The 18,969-nt window shown below is 39.6% G+C and overlaps 6 protein-coding genes across 6 annotated transcripts; 3 read left to right on the top strand and 3 right to left on the bottom strand.

Moving 5' to 3' along the window:
• Positions 1-405: 405 nt before the first annotated feature.
• On the bottom strand, positions 406-837 carry LOC130079581 (histone H4). The gene has a single exon (XM_056244894.1). The coding sequence runs from the start codon at positions 792-794 to the stop codon at positions 483-485; it is 312 nt and encodes a 103-aa protein (XP_056100869.1). The 5' UTR covers positions 795-837; the 3' UTR covers positions 406-482.
• Positions 838-1,611: 774 nt separating this feature from the next.
• Positions 1,612-2,118, bottom strand: LOC130079567 (histone H3). The gene has a single exon (XM_056244878.1). It carries the CDS (start codon positions 2,020-2,022, stop codon positions 1,612-1,614), a length of 411 nt encoding a protein of 136 aa, XP_056100853.1. The 5' UTR covers positions 2,023-2,118.
• Positions 2,119-4,351: 2,233 nt separating this feature from the next.
• On the bottom strand, positions 4,352-4,850 carry LOC130079571 (histone H2A). The gene has a single exon (XM_056244883.1). The coding sequence runs from the start codon at positions 4,806-4,808 to the stop codon at positions 4,422-4,424; it is 387 nt and encodes a 128-aa protein (XP_056100858.1). The 5' UTR covers positions 4,809-4,850; the 3' UTR covers positions 4,352-4,421.
• Positions 4,851-6,800: 1,950 nt separating this feature from the next.
• On the top strand, positions 6,801-11,745 carry LOC130079563 (uncharacterized). Its single transcript, XM_056244873.1, has 9 exons — positions 6,801-6,961; positions 7,031-7,304; positions 7,387-7,564; positions 8,807-8,883; positions 9,137-9,317; positions 9,454-9,702; positions 9,812-9,983; positions 10,260-10,399; positions 11,603-11,745. Exons 1-9 carry the CDS (start codon positions 6,801-6,803, stop codon positions 11,743-11,745), a joined length of 1,575 nt encoding a protein of 524 aa, XP_056100848.1.
• A 2,024-nt stretch (positions 11,746-13,769) lies between these two features.
• On the top strand, positions 13,770-14,233 carry LOC130079575 (histone H2B-like). Its single transcript, XM_056244887.1, has one exon. It carries the CDS (start codon positions 13,820-13,822, stop codon positions 14,192-14,194), a length of 375 nt encoding a protein of 124 aa, XP_056100862.1. The 5' UTR covers positions 13,770-13,819; the 3' UTR covers positions 14,195-14,233.
• Positions 14,234-17,336: 3,103 nt separating this feature from the next.
• LOC130079566 (histone H1-like) lies at positions 17,337-18,031 on the top strand. The gene has a single exon (XM_056244877.1). It carries the CDS (start codon positions 17,373-17,375, stop codon positions 17,997-17,999), a length of 627 nt encoding a protein of 208 aa, XP_056100852.1. The 5' UTR covers positions 17,337-17,372; the 3' UTR covers positions 18,000-18,031.
• Positions 18,032-18,969: the final 938 nt, after the last annotated feature.

Genomic DNA, 18,969 nt, shown 5'->3' with positions numbered 1-18,969 from the left:
GTGGTTCTAGACATATTTTGCACCATCGTGTAATTAAAACTAAGCACATTAGAATGAGTTTTGGAGAAAAGAGACCCAATAACGGTCAGACTCCCTTGAAAAACAGCTTTTCCTCAGAACTTAATTGATTCATGAAACCGTTGAACTGTTTAAACTACAGGAGTAGCACATAAAAACCCATTTGAATAATAATAATAAAAAGAAACATGCTTCTGTTTTCAGCATTTTCACTTCTGCTTACTGTAGAATTATTTGATCTAATTGTCTTTTTTGTTAATTTTGTAATACACAATATTTTAGGTCTCATCTGAAAAATATTTATAAATATTAAAAACATCATTAATAAAGTCAAATGACTTTGTTAAAAACCTATTATAATTAATTTGATGATTGACACAGCTAAATCATGACTCTTTCAGTGCGGGAGTGTGTGGCTCTTAAAAGAGCCGTTGGGTCCGTCAGTTTCTCCGGGTTTCAGGCGTTTATCCCCCGAAGCCGTACAAGGTGCGTCCCTGTCGCTTCAGCGCGTACACAACATCCATGGCGGTGACGGTCTTTCTCTTGGCGTGCTCGGTGTAGGTGACGGCATCGCGGATCACGTTCTCCAGAAACACCTTCAACACACCGCGGGTCTCCTCGTAGATCAGCCCGGAGATGCGCTTGACGCCGCCGCGGCGAGCCAGACGCCGAATGGCGGGTTTGGTGATTCCCTGGATGTTATCGCGCAGAACTTTACGGTGACGCTTCGCGCCTCCTTTTCCGAGCCCTTTCCCGCCTTTGCCTCTTCCAGACATGTTTACAAGATCGTAGAACTGGTCAAACGATGACGAAGAATGAATGACGAGTGTTGAAGGGAGACCTTTTACATCTGCTTACAGGACCTGACAGAAACCAGCACCGTCACATGCGCGCGCCCCTCCCCCAAAATATAGAGCGCGAAACATTTAACCGCCACCCCGATCTGAAGGAGTCTTTCCCTTGTTTTATATTAAATATTAATAATTTAATCAGATCATGTTATTTACAGTAGTTAATATTGAACAGCGCTGTTCTACAAGCTCAGCAAAGTAAACAGAGAGAGAGACACAAGTCATCAAATCACAATATTGAATATAGTAAAATTGTGAATAGCGACATCTGTGATATTATATTTATGCCCTCTGTGTGTGTGTTGAAATGAAAATGTAAATGTTTAGGTGAATCCTACATTATCATAGTCCCGTTCAGATTCACTCTCACATGTTCACGCATATATTGGTTTTGTTAGTGATAATATGAGCTTATAATGAAAACATTTATACCGTGCTTTTTCTGCTTAATGAAAAGAGGCGAACTGTGATCATTTAGTTGTGTTAATCACTGGCTGTCTGACACACATGCCATAAACTAATAAAATCAAACAGAAGTGGCCAATTGTATATATTGGGAATATTCGCACATGCCTTTGCCTCTCATAATTACCCACACCTAACTTTTTACTTGCATCATATCACGTACGACAAAGGATCTTGTTGCTTTATATTCAGCGTTAAAGTGGAAATTGTCTCGTTTATAGTAAGTGGTGTGGCTCTTAAAAGAGCCGTTGGGGTGTGATGCGCGTGCACAGGGGGTTTAAGCGCGCTCTCCGCGGATGCGGCGCGCCAGCTGGATGTCCTTGGGCATGATGGTGACTCTCTTGGCGTGGATGGCGCACAGGTTGGTGTCCTCGAACAGACCCACCAGATAAGCCTCGCTGGCCTCCTGCAGGGCCATGACAGCGGAGCTCTGGAAGCGCAGGTCCGTCTTGAAGTCCTGGGCGATTTCTCTCACCAGCCGCTGGAAAGGCAGTTTGCGGATCAGCAGCTCGGTGGACTTCTGATAGCGGCGGATCTCCCGCAGAGCCACGGTCCCGGGCCGGTACCGATGGGGCTTCTTGACGCCGCCGGTGGCGGGCGCGCTCTTCCGCGCTGCTTTAGTCGCGAGCTGCTTCCTCGGGGCTTTGCCACCGGTGGATTTACGAGCGGTCTGCTTGGTTCTTGCCATCGCTGCAGTTTCTCCTCTCTCGGTCCTGCTTGTGCTGGAAATGCTGTTTCTGTTACACGCCTCCTGCTTTTATAGCATTGGACCGTCACGAGCTCAGAGTGTCACGATGATGCAGAGGCTTGTGATTGGCTAGTGTGTGACGTGTGCTTATGACTGTTAGCCAATGACTGCGCGTTTCCTCTTTTCAAACAAGCGGAGGGTTTGTTCTGTTTACTACTTAATAAATCAGTGTAACAAAGACATCCATAGGCTTTATTCTCACATTTCTGTATTTGGGTCAATGACGTATAAGGATTTTCGACAGGCCAATTTTAAAACACTAAAAATAATAATATCTGTTGCAATTGTTCAAACATTAAGGATGTTGTGTACACCTAAATTCATTTAAAAAAATGTGTTTTTTCATCTAGATGAATTGTCCGTAGCCTTAAAAAATGTCATATGTGCGACCGTGATTTATCTTAAAATTTATTAATTTCCTTAACATGCTTAAACATTATTTTACACGTTCTTAGTAAGCAAAGTGTTTAGAAACCAAGTATTTGCATTTCTTTTGAGTTTTTGTAAATAATGATCTAATTTTTTGTTCTATAATTTCTGAGTTGCCTTCTTAAATCTAGTTAACAGACTTATTTTTCCTGTAAATCACATAAAACTGATAGAAATGTTTTAAAAATATAATTTACAGATCACAGGAATGAATTACAGTTCACTATATATTCACATAGAAAACAGATATTTTAAACTGTTATAATATTTCACTCTTCTCCTATCAAGGTACTCCGCTCTTGCTGCAGGGTAAGAATTTTTGGCAGGCAGTGGCATCTGGTAAAACAGATTAAAATAGTTTTAAATAATAAATATGCAGTATTACTAAACTGAAATTACACGCTCTATTTTTTTTTCTCATATTGTACAAAGAGTGAACATAAACTGTCTGAAATGTATAAAAAAAATCCCAAATTGCATAAAAATATATTCCAAATGATACTAAAGTAAAATACTTTTTTACATATAAACCGTTGATTGAATATAAAAGCATAAAACTGCCAAACTAGGACATATATCTATCACTGAAAACAGTCTGCAGTGGTCGCACCACATGATATTTGGTCACACCACATGATATTTTCAAATTCAGTCAATTTACAGGCACATAATTGACCACCTAAACAAACCAAGCTAGCTTGCAAGAAAAGGTCACTATGAAATTTATTATAAAAATATATATTTGTAGAAATAACTTTATTACATGACATCCAAATTTGGCAACTACATACCAACCATTACAAAGGTTTTTTTTTTTTTTTTTTTTTTTTGAGAGAATTACAAACCTGCTGGCTGCTTCTATGGGTCGTTGGTAAATTGGTTTATGATGTAACGTCCTGTGTTTGAATAGTTTTCAACATATACGTCCCAAAATGGTAGTTCTTTGATGGTCGCACCACATGACATTTCATAAAATTGACATCATCGGACAAAGTTTGTTTGTATATTATGATGGAAATATAAATGCAAATGCTTTGAATTTTTTTTTAAAAGATTACAAAACATTTTGGAAATCATGCCAAATAGTGCAGAATATAAATTTGAATAAATTCAGAGTAATTTCAAAGATGTTTTCAAAACAGAAGTTATGGCCGGACGGTCGACTCGCACCACATGACGTTTTGACACTTTAAATAACAAAAATAAAATAAATAAATAATTAAAGGTTTTTGAAAAGTTAAAGTGAGTACATACATAGGAGAGGTACTACAAATATGCAGTATCTTTTTAGGCATTTAAACCCATTTTTGCCTGAAAAAATGCAGTCGGAGAGAAAATTTAGGTGTCACGTCATTGACCCATTTATTTGTTCTGAAATACTCGTCTTGTTTCTCAGTGGTTGTGCAGATCTCGGATCAGAACAAAATCACATTACAGTCTGTGTAAAAGCACTGCAGCCAGAAATGAAGACACGCTTGTTGCCCTCCGGATAGTTGAGTAGAGCAGCTAAAGGGCAAAAGACCCACAGTAACATTGATTAGTTTCTGTTACACTGGAAATCCGCTGAAGCGTATTTAGCTTTATATTTTGGATAGTCAATTATAATATTCAATACATTATCAGAGCTTGGTAACCAAATATACTTACATGGGGAGATGGGTTAGGGGAAGCAACATTTCACACTGCCTCTGCCAAACACTATTAAGGGATCATCATGCGTTTACAGCAGGCATGCTTGTGGCTACTATAATTATATTGCAGAACAATCATACATTTGACTGGTTTAATGGGTCACTCTTTCTCAACTAAATGAGTTTATAGCGTTGGTAAATGTTAAGAAAAGCGCTCTCTATCAGACGGAATGAGTGGCTCTTAAAAGAGCCGTTGGTCGTCGGTGAGGGGCCGGAGCACTACTTGGCCTTGGCGGGCTTCTCGGTCTTCTTGGGCAGCAGCACGGCCTGGATGTTGGGCAACACGCCGCCCTGAGCGATGGTCACTCCGCCCAGAAGCTTGTTCAGCTCCTCGTCATTGCGCACCGCCAGCTGCAGGTGCCGGGGGATGATGCGGGTCTTCTTGTTGTCCCGAGCGGCGTTTCCAGCCAGCTCCAGGATCTCCGCGGTCAGATACTCGAGCACAGCCGCCAGATACACAGGAGCTCCGGCACCGACGCGCTCGGCGTAGTTGCCTTTGCGGAGGAGCCTGTGGACACGGCCGACGGGGAACTGCAGCCCTGCCCTGGACGAGCGAGTCTTGGCCTTCGCTCGGGCTTTGCCGCCGGTTTTGCCTCTGCCGCTCATTTTATAGATCAGTTTCTACAACCTTCACAGTGGAAGAGAACAGAATGAAGAGCAGCGCTTCCACACACTGTCTTTAACCGAGAGCGCCAGTCGCTCATTGGCTTAGAGTCTGTTAACATTTAAACCAATCACTGAACTTCCCTCCAAAGCCCAACCCCCTTTCTGGCGGGAAGAAATATGCACAACTATTTGTGACGGTAAAGACTATGCACGACTGACTGCTATTAAAGGACATTTAACTAATCATCACCCAGTCAAAAACATATTGTAAAACTGCTGGGAATATGAGCAGACATATCGAATATCTTTGGCTGGACAGCAGGCTCAACAAATAGGCATCAGTAATATCCACATTAGCCCCAGTGGCTCTGCCCGTCTATCCACCTTGGCTCTTCTCAATGCATGATAAATGAAAACCAGAAATATGTTTCAAAAGAGACAATAATGCAGCAGTATTTAAAAACTGAAAATTTCCACTGCTGTTTCAATGTTTATGTAATGAGTTATTATAATCAAGATATTAATCATTATTTATGTGAAGTATGTTTAATAGAGGAGACAGTACAACATGTATTGAAGAAATGTAAGGCTTATAATAAAGAAAGGAGGATTCTTAAAGAAGAATTGCAAGCTGTAGGATGCCAGGAATTCACTATAGCCAACTTATTAAATGATGGTCCAAATTCAGGAAAACAAATAAATGCAATCATGAGATTTATTAAGAATACTGGGTTATATAATAGGATATAGGAGGATTTAGTTCATTCTCACAGTAGGTGGCGGTATGCACCTTTAAAGTTGGTTCACAACCTGCCATAAAACCAAAAGAAGAAGAAGAAGAAGCGACTTTCATTTGAGAATAGTTGGCAACACAAACAAGCGAGGGTCATCATAGGGAAAATGGCAGATCATGGAAACAAATGCTATGTTCCAGGCTGTGCAGGGGATGTGAGGACTTTTCATACCCTTCCCACAGAAAAGAAATGTCAACAGGCGTGGTTGATGTTCATCTATAATCGGATACCGCAACAGTTTAACTCGAAGTTGTTAGTTTGTTCTGCCCATTTCACCACGGACTTATTTTCTAACCTGGGACAGTATCAAGCAGGTTTCTCTCAGCGTCTCATCCTGAAGAAGGGGGCACTTCCAACTATACTCCCGCAAGCGGTAAACTAGTGCTATTATTAACGATAATCTACACTGTGTAATGTAGATCCAGCGCAAGATCCTAGTACAGTAACAATAGCAAACTCCAAGTAACGAGCATACATAACTAAATAGTATGGCATTACGCTGAGAGATTAATAATTCTTGCCTGTGTTGTCATATAAATCTACAAAATAATACATATGTAAATTCCCTTTTGTCAAATAATTTTACTTTCGTCTATTTCATCAACAACTACGTTAGTTTAGTTGCTCACAGATAATGTTAGCTCACTCGATCCTTCTAGCTAACTTCACATTCTCCACCACATAAGATGAAGCTATATTTATTTGACAAGGCATCTAGCGTTAGTCGATTTGTTAAAATGTTTTAATGTTTGAAAACTGATGTATGTTTATTTCGCACGCTTGTGTATCAGAGTGCACCACAGCGCATGCGCACTAATGATGTCGGCTGCCAAACGGAGGATCCCGGCGTCCTGTGTGAGGGAACACCGCTGTCTGTGAACACACTGAGCTCACACCTTCAAAGCAAAGGCAATGTTACTTATCATTAAGTGCATATGTGCTGGATTATAAGGACAGATTAACTGTGTACTATTATTAAATGCCAGCTTGTTTAACTCAGTAAATCTGCAGTTCTTTTCATAATCATCAAGATCCTTCTGCGCTAATGTACAGAAAAGATGACTTGTGTCCCGCTATTGAAATCTTGCATGGGTTACCATTATTCCCCTTACTAATTATATATATATATATTTTACTGGTAGGCACACAGGTGACCGTGTCATCTCAAAGTGTGGCGGTAGGCACCACAACTACTGAAATGTCATGGGCCGCAATAGATCCATGTACACCAACCCCATTGAAGGCTTCAAGGCCCGCTAAAAGACCCCGTGTTGAATTTGAAGAGGAAATATTCCCCATTTCCGTGTCTGATCCACAAGCACGGTCTGTTACAGCCGAGACACAATCATCACACGTTTTGTAAGTTATATCTCTGTAACAAATCAGCAATTAATACACTAACAAGCACAATGTATTTTTTTCTTTCAGTGCCACATCAATGCCATTCCACAAGGATGCAAAGTACATTGTTTTTGAAGAGTGTCTCCTCAGCCTGTTCGAGAGTTGTCCTGTTTGCACCCGGGCTTGTGATGTCTGCCCACGCAGAAGAGGGACCTTTATAGCCATCGAGCAGCTGTGCGCTCGCTGTGGGTTCTCCAGACGGTGGCGGAGCCAGCCTGTGGTCGGCAGCACTCCCGCGGGCGACCTCCAGCTCTCCGCCGCCGTCTATTTCAGCGGAGCTTCCTTCCTGAAGATGCGAAAGGTGTTGTGTCATTTGTACCCCCCAAATCAGCCAACACTAGACAGGACAACTAAATATTTTACAATTGTTTTTTTTTTTAAAGGTGTTCAGGGCGATGCACCTGAAAACACATACATATGATGCTTTTAGAAGACATGCCAGGACATACCTTGAGCCTGCTATCATATACAAGTGGACTGAGGAGCAAAGTTTGCAACGGCACGACCTGAGCCAGAGCAAGAGTGTCATTGTTGCTGGTGACATGCGAGCAGACTCGCCAGGTGCACGTTTTTAATTCAGTTTCTCTTTCTATGTAAACAACTATGCATTTCACAAGTACAGGTGAAACTCGAAAGATTAGAATATCGTGCAAAAGTTCATTTATTTCAGTAATTCAACTTAAAAGGTGAAACTAATATATTATATAGACTCATTACATGCAAAGTGAGATATTTCCAGCCTTTATTTGTTATAATGTTGATGATTATGTCTTATGAAAACCCCAAATTCAAAATGTGAATATTGTGAAAAGGTTTTCATAGCTGTAAGCCATAATCATCAAAATTATAACAAATAAAGGCTTGAAATATCTCACTTTGCATGTAATGAGTCTATATAATATATTAGTTTCACCTTTTAAGTTGAATTACTGAAATAAATTAACTTTTGCACGATATTCTAATCTTTCGAGTTTCACCTGTAATTGTAAATATTAAGATTATGTGCTGATAATACCTCTGCATTATTTAAAAATGATTAAAGGGGTCATATAATGCCATTTTTGTACAAGCTAATATGATTCTTTAGGGTCTAAATTAAAAGTTTGTAATGTACTTTAATTAAAAATTCTCATTAGTATTGTAAGAGAACAGTTATTTTACCTGGTCAAAAACAGCTCTGTGTTCAGCACGCCGTTTCAGTGCATATGACTTTAAATGATAATGAGCTGTGCTGACTCCGCCTCTCTGTTCTGTGCGTACACCGTAACTCAATAACACAATAACCATAACGCGTTGTTCAGTATAGACGTGGGATTATGAATTATATTGAGAACGTCATACATAGAAAACATGCCGTAATGTACCCTGAGTGTAAACCGACGATTCAGGAACATTAAAATGACTGTGTTCGTTATTACACCCAAGAACAGAACACCACAATCGCTTAGACGCCATTCTGCTCATAGACAGTGCTCCAGCATATCAACAATGACCGCGCCGGTCCGCGCAGACTATTATTGACAGCTGGCTCACGAGCGAGGGCGGGTCTGTGTTGAAACGCTCCTGTCAATCAACAATTGTGGGCGGGGCTTCCGAGCGTGTGATGTCACAGGCTCGAACGGCTCGATTTGAGGCAGGGGAAAACATATAAGGAGATTAAAACAAAAACACTGGATGGATTTTTATCATCATATGATGGTTGTGTACAGGCACTGCCAACACACATTTCAGTACAATCAACTTGTAAAAGTGCATGTACCATTATATGACCCCTTTAATGACTTCTTTTTTTTTTAATTGCAGGACATTCGGCAAAATATGGGAGCTACACTATGATGGACTTGCAGACCAACAACATAATAGACATTCAGCTGGTGCAGGTACTTCAACTGCAGACTACGGCTAATATACTCTTCTTATGTATAACTACGTAAAACTTTTTGACATTTGACACCTTTGTCTTTAGTATAATTTTTTAACAAATCTGTGCAAATTTCAGAGATAAAATACAGCATACATAACATACACAGCAATTTTTACATAGAGAAGAAGAGACTTATATTTTTCATGCACACTTCTTACTAAATATGTAATTTATGGAGATATTACATATGGTTGTGTGTTTCTGCTAAGAGCAGCGAGGTAGGGGGACGCCGCCACATGGAGGAGGAGGGCCTAAGAAGAAGCCTGGACCTCCTGGAGGAAAGCGGCGTGAAGTTGGACTGCGTTGTTACTGACCGTCACCCTCAGATACGAAAGTTTTTAAAGGATCGTAAAATTAACCACTATTATGACGTCTGGCACATGGTGAAAGGTAATGCTTGCGTCTTTGAAAGAAAATAGATTTCAAATATTCATGGTATTAGTGCTATCCATATTTCTGAAAAAGCTTACTGCATCAAATAAATAAAAAATCTGATATGTTTTGCCTGTAAATTTGACTTCATCAGGATTGTCAAAGAAGCTGGAGAAAATTTCCAGAGAGAAGGACTGTAGTTTGGTGAAGAAGTGGCGTAAGAGCATCACCAACCACCTGTGCTGGTCCGCCAGCGGCGCTGATTCGGGACCCGAGAGGGTCGCCAAATGGACCTCCATCATGAACCACATTCAAGACATCCACACACATTCTGACCCAGCGTTCCCTCGCTGTCAACATGAGCAAAGGGTGTCTAAGGACCATAGCAAGTGGTTTCATCCAGGTGTGTAACCTCAATGTGTTATTTGCCAAGTAAACCGTAAAAAGCAAGTTATGTTAATCCTACAATATTCATGTGTTTTATAAAGAACCTCACACTGATTTCCCCCAAGGTTCAACAGCACTGGATAAGCTTCATAGGGTCCTGATGAACAAGAGAGTGCTTTCAGATGTAGAGAAGCTGAGTCCACATTACCAGACATCAACTGTGGAGTCATTTCACAAAGTCATCTCGCACTTTGCACCGAAACATGTTGTCTTCCCCTTCATTGGGAGGCTCTGCAGGTTTGTCTTCTCCCTCACGACTCGAACATGGGTCAGACACAACACAACACATAAACAGATACGTTTGAAAGGGGCATACTATTGTTTTCTGTCTAGGCAAACCAAATGCAGTGTAGTGCCTTTCAGTTAGAGACTACAGTTTACAGAATGGTGTAGATTTATAAGTATATAAGTGCTATTTTTAATATTTTCATAATTTTAATGATAAATAAAATAGTTGATTTATTCACTATGCCAATATGAACATTTTTTGTGTTTGTTTGTCTTCTCCTTTAGGCTGTATCTCGCAGCGATGCACTTCAATGAGAATGCTGTCCGGACACAAGTGACGACATCTAAAGGGAAACGCGTGTACGAGCCTCTCTTTCCAAAGCCCAAACCGGGAGGACACGCAGTCAAACCAGAGCCAACATTTTGTAAGCTTTTCCAAAAAATATTTATTTTAAACAATACCGGTACTTACAAATGAGCAAATAAAATGAATATTCAAATAAATAAAAAATAACTTTGTGGCAAAAATTCTGTTAAACATCATCACTGCGTAAGAGACAACTCGGAATCAAATTATTAAAAGAGAAGTATTTATTCTTGCAAGAATAGGCCCAGTCGCCAACACAGCAGTGACCCTGTGGAGTGAGGAAGATATGACACCGCCTTTATGCTTTTTTTCAAGGTTCCTCTTCACCCGCTGTACCTTTCACCCACCCAGATAAGGTCCTCACTGCTGTTCAGTCTCTACTTAAAGGGTTAGTTCACCCAAAAATGAAAATTAAGTCATTAATCACTCACCCCCATGCTGTACCAACCCCGTAAGACCTTCGTTCATCTTCGGAACACAAATGAAGATATTTTTGATTAAATCTGAGAGCTGGATCACTCCTCCATAGGCTGCCTAAGGGAATGACACTTGACGGCCCTTGAAAGTCATTAAAGAAAATGTTTAAATATTCCATGTGCCTACAGTGGCTCAACTATAAGTTTATCAAGCGACGAGAATACTTTTTGTGCGGAAAAAAACAAAACTAACGACTTTATTCGACTATTCCATTGCTTCCTTGGGGGCCTGAGACGAGAGTTCAAGAGATTTCCACGACGCATGCGCGAGAACTGACCTTCTTCTTCTTCTTCTACTACTATGTATTGTTACCTTCTGCAATTTTGCTAAAAACGTTTTGCTTTCCTCCCGCTTCCTGCTCTTTCAGCACCGCTTGGGTAGCTTCGCTTCATTTTTACTCTGTCTACTACTCTGTACACCTCACTACACTAATGATTTGATGCCTTTTTTCGCAAATGTTTTTTAGAAATATATAATTTGCGAAAAGTAAAAAACAAAACAAAACTTTAAGCATAATTTAATGGGGCATTTTGGGGGCCCCTAGGTAGCTCGGGGCCCAAGGCAATTGCCGACCTTTGCCTAATGGTTAAGTCCGCCCCTGTAAAGACACAAACTAGTACTGAAATAAACTGGCCATCCGCTCAGTTGTCCTGTCCCAGATGTTCCTGAAACGTCACGCACAAGCACGTACACACATATATTTTACACATTGAATAGGTTCTCTCTCTTATGATATCTGTAAGGGATCAATGACTATTAAAATTTCCACAACAATACTTTACAGGCTATGTCATCGACTTGATGAATACTGTTTTTGAAGAGGTGGTCCGTGATCCCCTGCCGTATCTGGATGGCTTACAGCAGATTCCCGTGCGTCCGGGCCGCTCTTCTCGGCACGACAGACGCTTCAGTGAAGGGGGGGTCTGAAGCCGGCATGCATCGGGACACTGAAGACCACACGTACACTTCGACCAGGGAAACCCCAGCACCGGCTGACTGTAGGACAAGTGTCTGCGCTGCCTGCAGAGACACAAACATTGTGTGTTTTACTGTTTATTTTGTTCACAGGTCATTATGGGTCATGTATGTACGCTGATGCTGAGACACAATAAAAGTGTCACATCAATAAGTATCTGTCATTATTGCATGTTTCTTCTTTTATAACATATATATATATATATATGTATATATATGAGGCACACAGGTTCAAGGCCAGGATGGTCTGTCATGCATGATATCGTATTAGGCACTTGTCTCGTTCTTCTAGTGACCTGCAAAAGAAAAAAAATCATAATGGCACTGTTATTTACAGTAATCTTTCATACTTTGGAAATAGCAGAAAGCACACACATAGGTTGAACACATTTCTATCCAGTGTACTTATGAAATACCTGTGGTATTTCCCTGCAACATATATTTTCTCTCGAGGGCCATGCGTGCACAAGTACACCTGTACAAAAAGATTGACCAGTTTAATGTCGTGATGAACAGTTAAATGCGTGTTTAATGAGTTAAAACATTAATACTGTGTGATCAGACGTATATATTTATCGGGATGATGTTCGTGTTTCAAGCGGCCCAAAACAACATCTAAAGCAGAGCTGAACACAGAGACGCCTGAGACTTTCACACACTTTACAGTAAAAAACAATGTACCATCAAGGAATATCTAATAAGTCATATCACAGTTACATTTTCCAAGTATTGTTTTTAGATTGGGAGGAAATTCTGATTAATCATCTGTCCACTAAATTGGAGATCATGCATGATCTATATTTCAGCTACAGCTCATACTGTATTTTTTATATACCGTTCTGACTGTAAATAAATGTATTTGTGTTATTAGAATGTAATTTGTATTAACATCAAAAAAGTAATGCGGTTGAATACATAATGTACGTTACAAGTAATGTATGTTAATTTGTAATGCATTACTTTACTTGTTACATCAAAAAAGTAATTGATTACTCAATGCACGTTACTTGTCATGCGGTATATAACCTTTAATAACAATATATATATTTGTTATATATATTTTATAGTTTTCACATGATTTTATATAATTGTATTGATTGGTTTGTTAAATACACACACTATTACTGTGTTATTACTGTATTATGTTTAATTCAGAATCTCTTCAGTTAAAGCCAAAAGGCATACTGTGCAATCAAGTGGACATCTGAAAGTCTCTTTAAAAATGTGTTTTAAAAAAAAATCATTACCCCAAGAGCAATAAAAACACATAGAAAAAAAATCCTGACTGAGGTTATCATATTTCATGCATGAAAAGATTAATTAAAAAGGACTTTGTTTTCTGGATCGAGAATAGACTTATTAATGAGCTCATAAAGACTCATAATGTATCAAGACTTTAAGCATCTTTTGATTCTCTTTACCCAACAGATGATACCTACAATATTATATTTGTATTACACAATCTTATCTATTCTCTGATGCTAAAATGTGGTTTACAAAAAGAAAATTAGATAAGATTGATACCAAAGTTAGCAGAAGTGAAAATGGAGAAAATTAAAAAATATCATCGTATTAAAATGGGGTTTTATTTACTATTCCTGTAGTTTAAACTGTTTCATTGATCAATAAAAAAAACTCCGAGGTTTTTAAAGGGAGTGTGACTGTTATTGGTCTCTTTCGTCCAAGCTCCCTCCATGAGTTTATAAGATGTTTTAATTACACGATGGTGCACAATATTTGTCTAGAACCGCTTATTACTACTAACAGAAAGAGCGGGAAATGAAACAAAGGAAACAGCGTCTTTCAAACATTTAACCGTCTTCCATTTAACCGTTTGTGATTGGCCCTCGTTCCGCTCGTGATGCTTTGAGTTCTCCAATGAAACACGAGTTTATGGGTTCGGCCAATGAAAACAGGCAATCAGAAAAACCAGCATCTCCTCGTAAATTAGCATAGTGCAGTGAATAAAAGCCTCAGTGTCGCTGCTGAGTTCACACTGACTCGTCAGCTCTGCGATCATCTCATCATGCCTGAACCAGCCAAGCCCGCGCCTAAGAAGGGCTCCAAGAAGGCCGTCACCAAGAGCGCCGCGAAGGGAGGCAAGAAGCGCAGAAAGTCCAGGAAGGAGAGCTACGCCATCTACGTCTACAAAGTGCTGAAGCAGGTTCACCCTGACACCGGCATCTCCTCCAAGGCGATGGGCATCATGAACTCTTTCGTCAACGACATCTTCGAGCGCATCGCCGGTGAGGCGTCTCGTCTCGCTCACTACAACAAGCGCTCCACCATCACGTCGAGAGAGATCCAGACCGCCGTGCGTCTGCTGCTGCCCGGAGAGCTGGCCAAACACGCCGTGTCTGAGGGCACCAAGGCCGTCACCAAGTACACCAGCTCCAAGTAGAGGCCGGAGCCGCTCACACAAAGGCTCTTTTAAGAGCCACACACACTGGCCTGGAAAGAGTTGATGGTGCTTATAGATAGAGTACAAAGTTGTAGCTTTTGTTGTCTCAATCCCAGCTGTTTCTTTTTTTTAATCTTTTGCATAATGAAATTCGTTTTCAACATTTAATATTAGAGGTGCATACACTGTAAAAAAATAAAACTTAAGTGCTACTTAATTTATGATAACAAATATTACACATATATTTGAGTATTGAAGGGTTTGATTTCTTTCATGGACTCTACCTGATTAAATCATGTAACATTCCCTAAATTATGTAGTCTGACACAATACATTTAATATTTTTAGTGGAACATGTCTTTTTTATTTTAAGTTGACTCATAATTGTGTGACCTCGAGTGAATGGAAATGACTTGTTCATATTTGACTTGTATTGTAATTAAAAAGACTGCAGCACTGCAACACACTTGTTCCTGCTCTATGATTATAGCAAAGATATTTGTCAATGATCAAAGCAACAATAATATCAAAATATCAATATGCAGTTATTCACAACCTCGCCATAAGCCCATAAGCCCTACTCTTCTGCTCATACGGCCAAAACTACAACATAATAGAAACTCTTTCAAATGTCAAACATTAACAGATGTTTCCTTTACTCAAAAACACATGAAATAACACTTAATTTCAACATTTACTCTCCATTTCCAGCCGTGTGCAGAACTAACAACGGTGTCTTTAAATAAAACCACATAATTGAACTAATTCTCTTAAAATAAAAGGTAGCCTTTTTTCTTAATTGTATCAGCTTAATCAGTTCCTCAATTAAAGCCTGTTTGTGTCTGTAAAACAAATTAGGAAAATATATCTCTTGGTTTTATTAATGACATCTTCTCAATTTTGTGTTCATGAATCTTCTCTTCAGCAGTTTCTCACCGCAATGATGTCGAGACTTCAGGAGTTCCTCTGTGAGGAAAAACACATTCTGCTTTAATGCATCCAGTGTAAAATCTCATTTATATAATGTTCTCTGTACAATTATATTGATTGAAATATGAATAAAAGCTCTAAGAACAATACAGGAATATGTGACTATTAATGTGTGTTTTACAGGACTTTCTTCCTCTGTTTGCTTTAGATTGTGCCTTTGTTTTTCATTATTCTCTATAATTTAGTCATTTTAAACTGTCTTTCTGCTTTATATCTGTGGACCAGCAAGCTTATATTGACCTACTTTTATATAATATAACATGTAGGCCTGTTTACTGCAGCGTTTTCACACACAATGAAGGTCATAGAAGAATACATATTTTTGTTTTTAATAAACTAAGGAATCTGACTGGCTGGTAATATAAGCAAAGTTTATAGGGACAGTTTCTGAAAAGTGCATTAGTTCAACATTAGGCTTCAGTAATTGGGTAATTTGCATTATTAAGACAACATTAAAAGTGAATTGTTGGATCCTTAAAACCTCGTGTCACTGATGTGTCAAAATCTCCAGCCGAACAAAGCCGGAAACACTGTTGGTTTATGAATAAAATAACTCTATCATTGTTTAATTACGTACTCCTTCATATTTATACACTCTTAGCACCTAGTAGATCTAAATACAATCTAAGATCAAGTACACTGAATGATGTTCCACAAACTAAAACAGAGTTTGGCAAAACTGCTTTTAGTTACAGTGCCCCAACTTCATAATGAGTTGCAAAATCAGCTAAAATTGCAGGTTTTAATTTCACAAATCTGAATTCAAGTCAAATGTATCAACATGTTTGCAATTGTTTTAAAATGTGATTTTCTGTTTTTATTTTGTATATTCTGTTTGCTACTTGTTGTCTGTGTAAGTGTATCCTCTGCTCTTGTAAAAGAGATTGTAATCTCAATGTGATTTTATTCTCTGGTAAAATAAAGGCCAATAGCAATAGTTTCAATAGCAAAATTATATCAATTTAAGCTCATCAATGTCTAAAGTTTGTTGTTTTAGATCGAGAAGTTTCTCAGTTTTGGTTCAGAGTTAAAGAGAAGTGTTTGGTTTCACATGTAAGGCACAAAATAGTGAAACACGAGATTATGATTATTATACTTTCTGTTGTTCTTGTGAAAAGAAATGGGGCTCTCATTACACAAAGATAAATATTGTCATGGGTCAGAAAACTAGTATTTATAGTATGACTAAAACCCCAAAGTCTGTGCAAATATATCAATCAAATATGATGACTAGTTAAAGAATTAGTTATGAATTAGTGAGAATGAGTAACATGTGCTTTATTATTTACATTCATTAATTTAGCAGAGTATTGTATCCAAAGATAATTATGAAGGAAATACAAAATGCTAGAAATACAAAGTTTCAAATATTGTCCAGAAAGGTACAAGCTAGAACAAGGAGGGAAATAAGAAATAGTGATAAAAATAAGTTGTTTTTAAGTCACTTGCTTTAAATGAGAAACACAAGAGCTTTAACACAATCATCATTCACAAGCCGAAAACTGAGAAACAAATGACGATTTACATTTTTATTTACATGATATGATGTACATTAGCGTATGAAAACAAGTTAAAACATTAATACTGTGATCAGACGTATATATTTATGATGATGATGATGATTATAAGGCCAGAGCTGAGAGTCACAGTCAGACTCGGGATGATGTTCTTGTGCTTCAAGCGGCCCAAAACAACATCTGTATCAAAGCCTCCTCACGACCCTCACTGATGCTGATTTCATTAAAGTCTCTATCAGACTGTTAGCTGAACACACAGAGGACGCCTTCAGACTTTTACACACTTTTACAGTAAAACTTTCCATCAAATTTACACGCGGCTTTTCCCCGCGGCTGATGCTCGCCTTGGATTTGATCTGATAGAGTCGAAAGAAACATTTCCTCCTCGCGAATTTTAGTCTCTAATGAAAGCCCAGAACCTCTGCTTGCTGTTCACTTTGTTTTGACTGAGAAAAACAATTAAATCGCTCCAGTTTTAGCTCAAATGTAAGAGAAGAAAACACAAGAGTCCGCGGCTCGTGGACGCGCACAGACACAGAGCGGGCGGGTTGAGTCTACGAGGTTCTCATGTGTTGTTTAAAGCCGCAGCGCCGCGCGGGCGCTGATCATTCACTGCTGAGAGCAGACCGTGTGTGAAACACTGCAGATCATCCGATCAGAGAGAAAGAGATATGGCAGAAACCGCCCCCGCCCCGGCTGCTGCCGCCCCGGCCAAAGCGCCCAAGAAGAAGTCCGCGGCGAAAGCCAAGAAAGCAGGTCCCGGCGTCGGCGAGCTGATCGTCAAAGCGGTGTCCGCGTCCAAGGAGAGGAGCGGCGTGTCCCTCGCCGCGCTGAAGAAAGCGCTCGCTGCCAGCGGCTACGACGTGGAGAAGAACAACTCCCGCGTCAAGATCGCCATCAAGAGCCTGGTGACTAAAGGCACCCTGGTGCAGGTCAAAGGAACCGGCGCCTCGGGCTCCTTCAAGCTCAACAAGCAGCAAGCCGAGAGCAAGAAGAAGCCCGCGGCCAAGAAAGCGGCTCCTAAAGCGAAGAAGCCCGCGGCCAAGAAACCCGCCGCTGCCAAGAAGCCCAAGAGCGCCGCGGCAAAGAAGCCCGCAGCCGCTAAGAAATCGCCCAAGAAGGCCAAGCAACCCGCCGCCAAGCCCGCTAAGAAGGCGACGAAGAGCCCCAAGAAGGCGAAGAAGCCCGCAGCCGCTAAGAAAGCAGCCAAGAGCCCGAAAAAGGCCAAGGCGGCGAAACCGAAGGCGGCAAAGCCTCAAGCCGCCAAGCCTAAAAGGGGACCTCCCAAGAAGAGATAAACATCTGCTCTCCCCCCACAACGGCTCTTTTAAGAGCCACCCACTAACTCTGAGAAAAGAGCAAAACTCGTGTATTATAATAATGTGTTAGTTTTGAAAGCAAATAGCCAAGATATGACTTACAGCTTCTTTGACTCATGCAATCTGAAATTTTTGTGTCTAAAATTAGTCACAAAGTTTTGAAAAACTTTAAACCATTTTGTATGCATAAAAATGGCCAAAAGCATATGAGGGTTCGTCAGTGATCAAAGTTAGAATAAGATTGTGTAACAGTACAGAATATATACACATAACACTATATTGGAGAATTGTGACAAGACAAACAACAATAAGCAGTGGTAAAACTCCAATATTACAATAAGAACATAATTCTGTACAGTATCGGGTCAATGTGCTCAGAATATCAGAATTAAATAAAATCCCTTTATTGTCACACAACCACATACACAAGTGCAACAGAGCAGTCCTGACACGATGGGGCGTATAACAATTTACAGCAAACATCAGATTTACATAATTTACACATCTAATGTGCAAATTACTCACAGTACCATATACACTAACAAAACAATACATACTATACAATATAAGTATTTATACATACAATAGATACACATGCGATAAAAATATACGTATGCTACAGTAGGTTATGTTGTGCTGTGTTGACAATTAGATTGTTTATGGTTATTAACATAAACTATATGTAATATACAGTGTGTAAAAGGTGTAACAGTTTTATAAAATCCATATTTGAATTTTCGCCCACAAATATTTCAATGGTTTTATTCTTCTGTCTGTCAAATACTCGTGCATAGTTATTCCCGCCAGAAAGGGGGTTGGGCTTTGGAAGGAAGTTCAGTGATTGGTTTAAATGTTAACAGACTCTAAGCCAATGAGCGACTGGCACTCTCGATTAAAGACAATGTGTGGAAGCGCTGCTCTTCAATCTGTTCTCTTCCACTGTGAAGGT

This window comes from Rhinichthys klamathensis, unplaced genomic scaffold (assembly GCF_029890125.1).
Source record: "Rhinichthys klamathensis goyatoka isolate OS25496 unplaced genomic scaffold, OSU_Roscu_1.1 h1tg001143l_1, whole genome shotgun sequence".
Lineage (NCBI taxonomy): Eukaryota > Metazoa > Chordata > Actinopteri > Cypriniformes > Leuciscidae > Rhinichthys > Rhinichthys klamathensis.
Note: the sequence above shows the minus strand (reverse complement) of the source record. Positions and strands in the feature narration are given on the sequence as shown.

Coding starts and splice junctions, on each gene's coding strand:
- LOC130079567 (XM_056244878.1), bottom strand. CDS start 2,022: ATGGCAAGAACCAAGCAGACCGCTCGTAAATCCACCGGTGGCAAAGCC.
- LOC130079571 (XM_056244883.1), bottom strand. CDS start 4,808: ATGAGCGGCAGAGGCAAAACCGGCGGCAAAGCCCGAGCGAAGGCCAAG.
- LOC130079563 (XM_056244873.1), top strand. CDS start 6,801: ATGTCATGGGCCGCAATAGATCCATGTACACCAACCCCATTGAAGGCT. Junction 6,962..7,030: donor ACACAATCATCACACGTTTT/GTAAGTTATATC, acceptor TTTTTCTTTCAG/TGCCACATCAATGCCATTCC. Junction 9,703..9,811: donor TAGCAAGTGGTTTCATCCAG/GTGTGTAACCTC, acceptor ATTTCCCCCAAG/GTTCAACAGCACTGGATAAG.
- LOC130079566 (XM_056244877.1), top strand. CDS start 17,373: ATGGCAGAAACCGCCCCCGCCCCGGCTGCTGCCGCCCCGGCCAAAGCG.
- LOC130079575 (XM_056244887.1), top strand. CDS start 13,820: ATGCCTGAACCAGCCAAGCCCGCGCCTAAGAAGGGCTCCAAGAAGGCC.
- LOC130079581 (XM_056244894.1), bottom strand. CDS start 794: ATGTCTGGAAGAGGCAAAGGCGGGAAAGGGCTCGGAAAAGGAGGCGCG.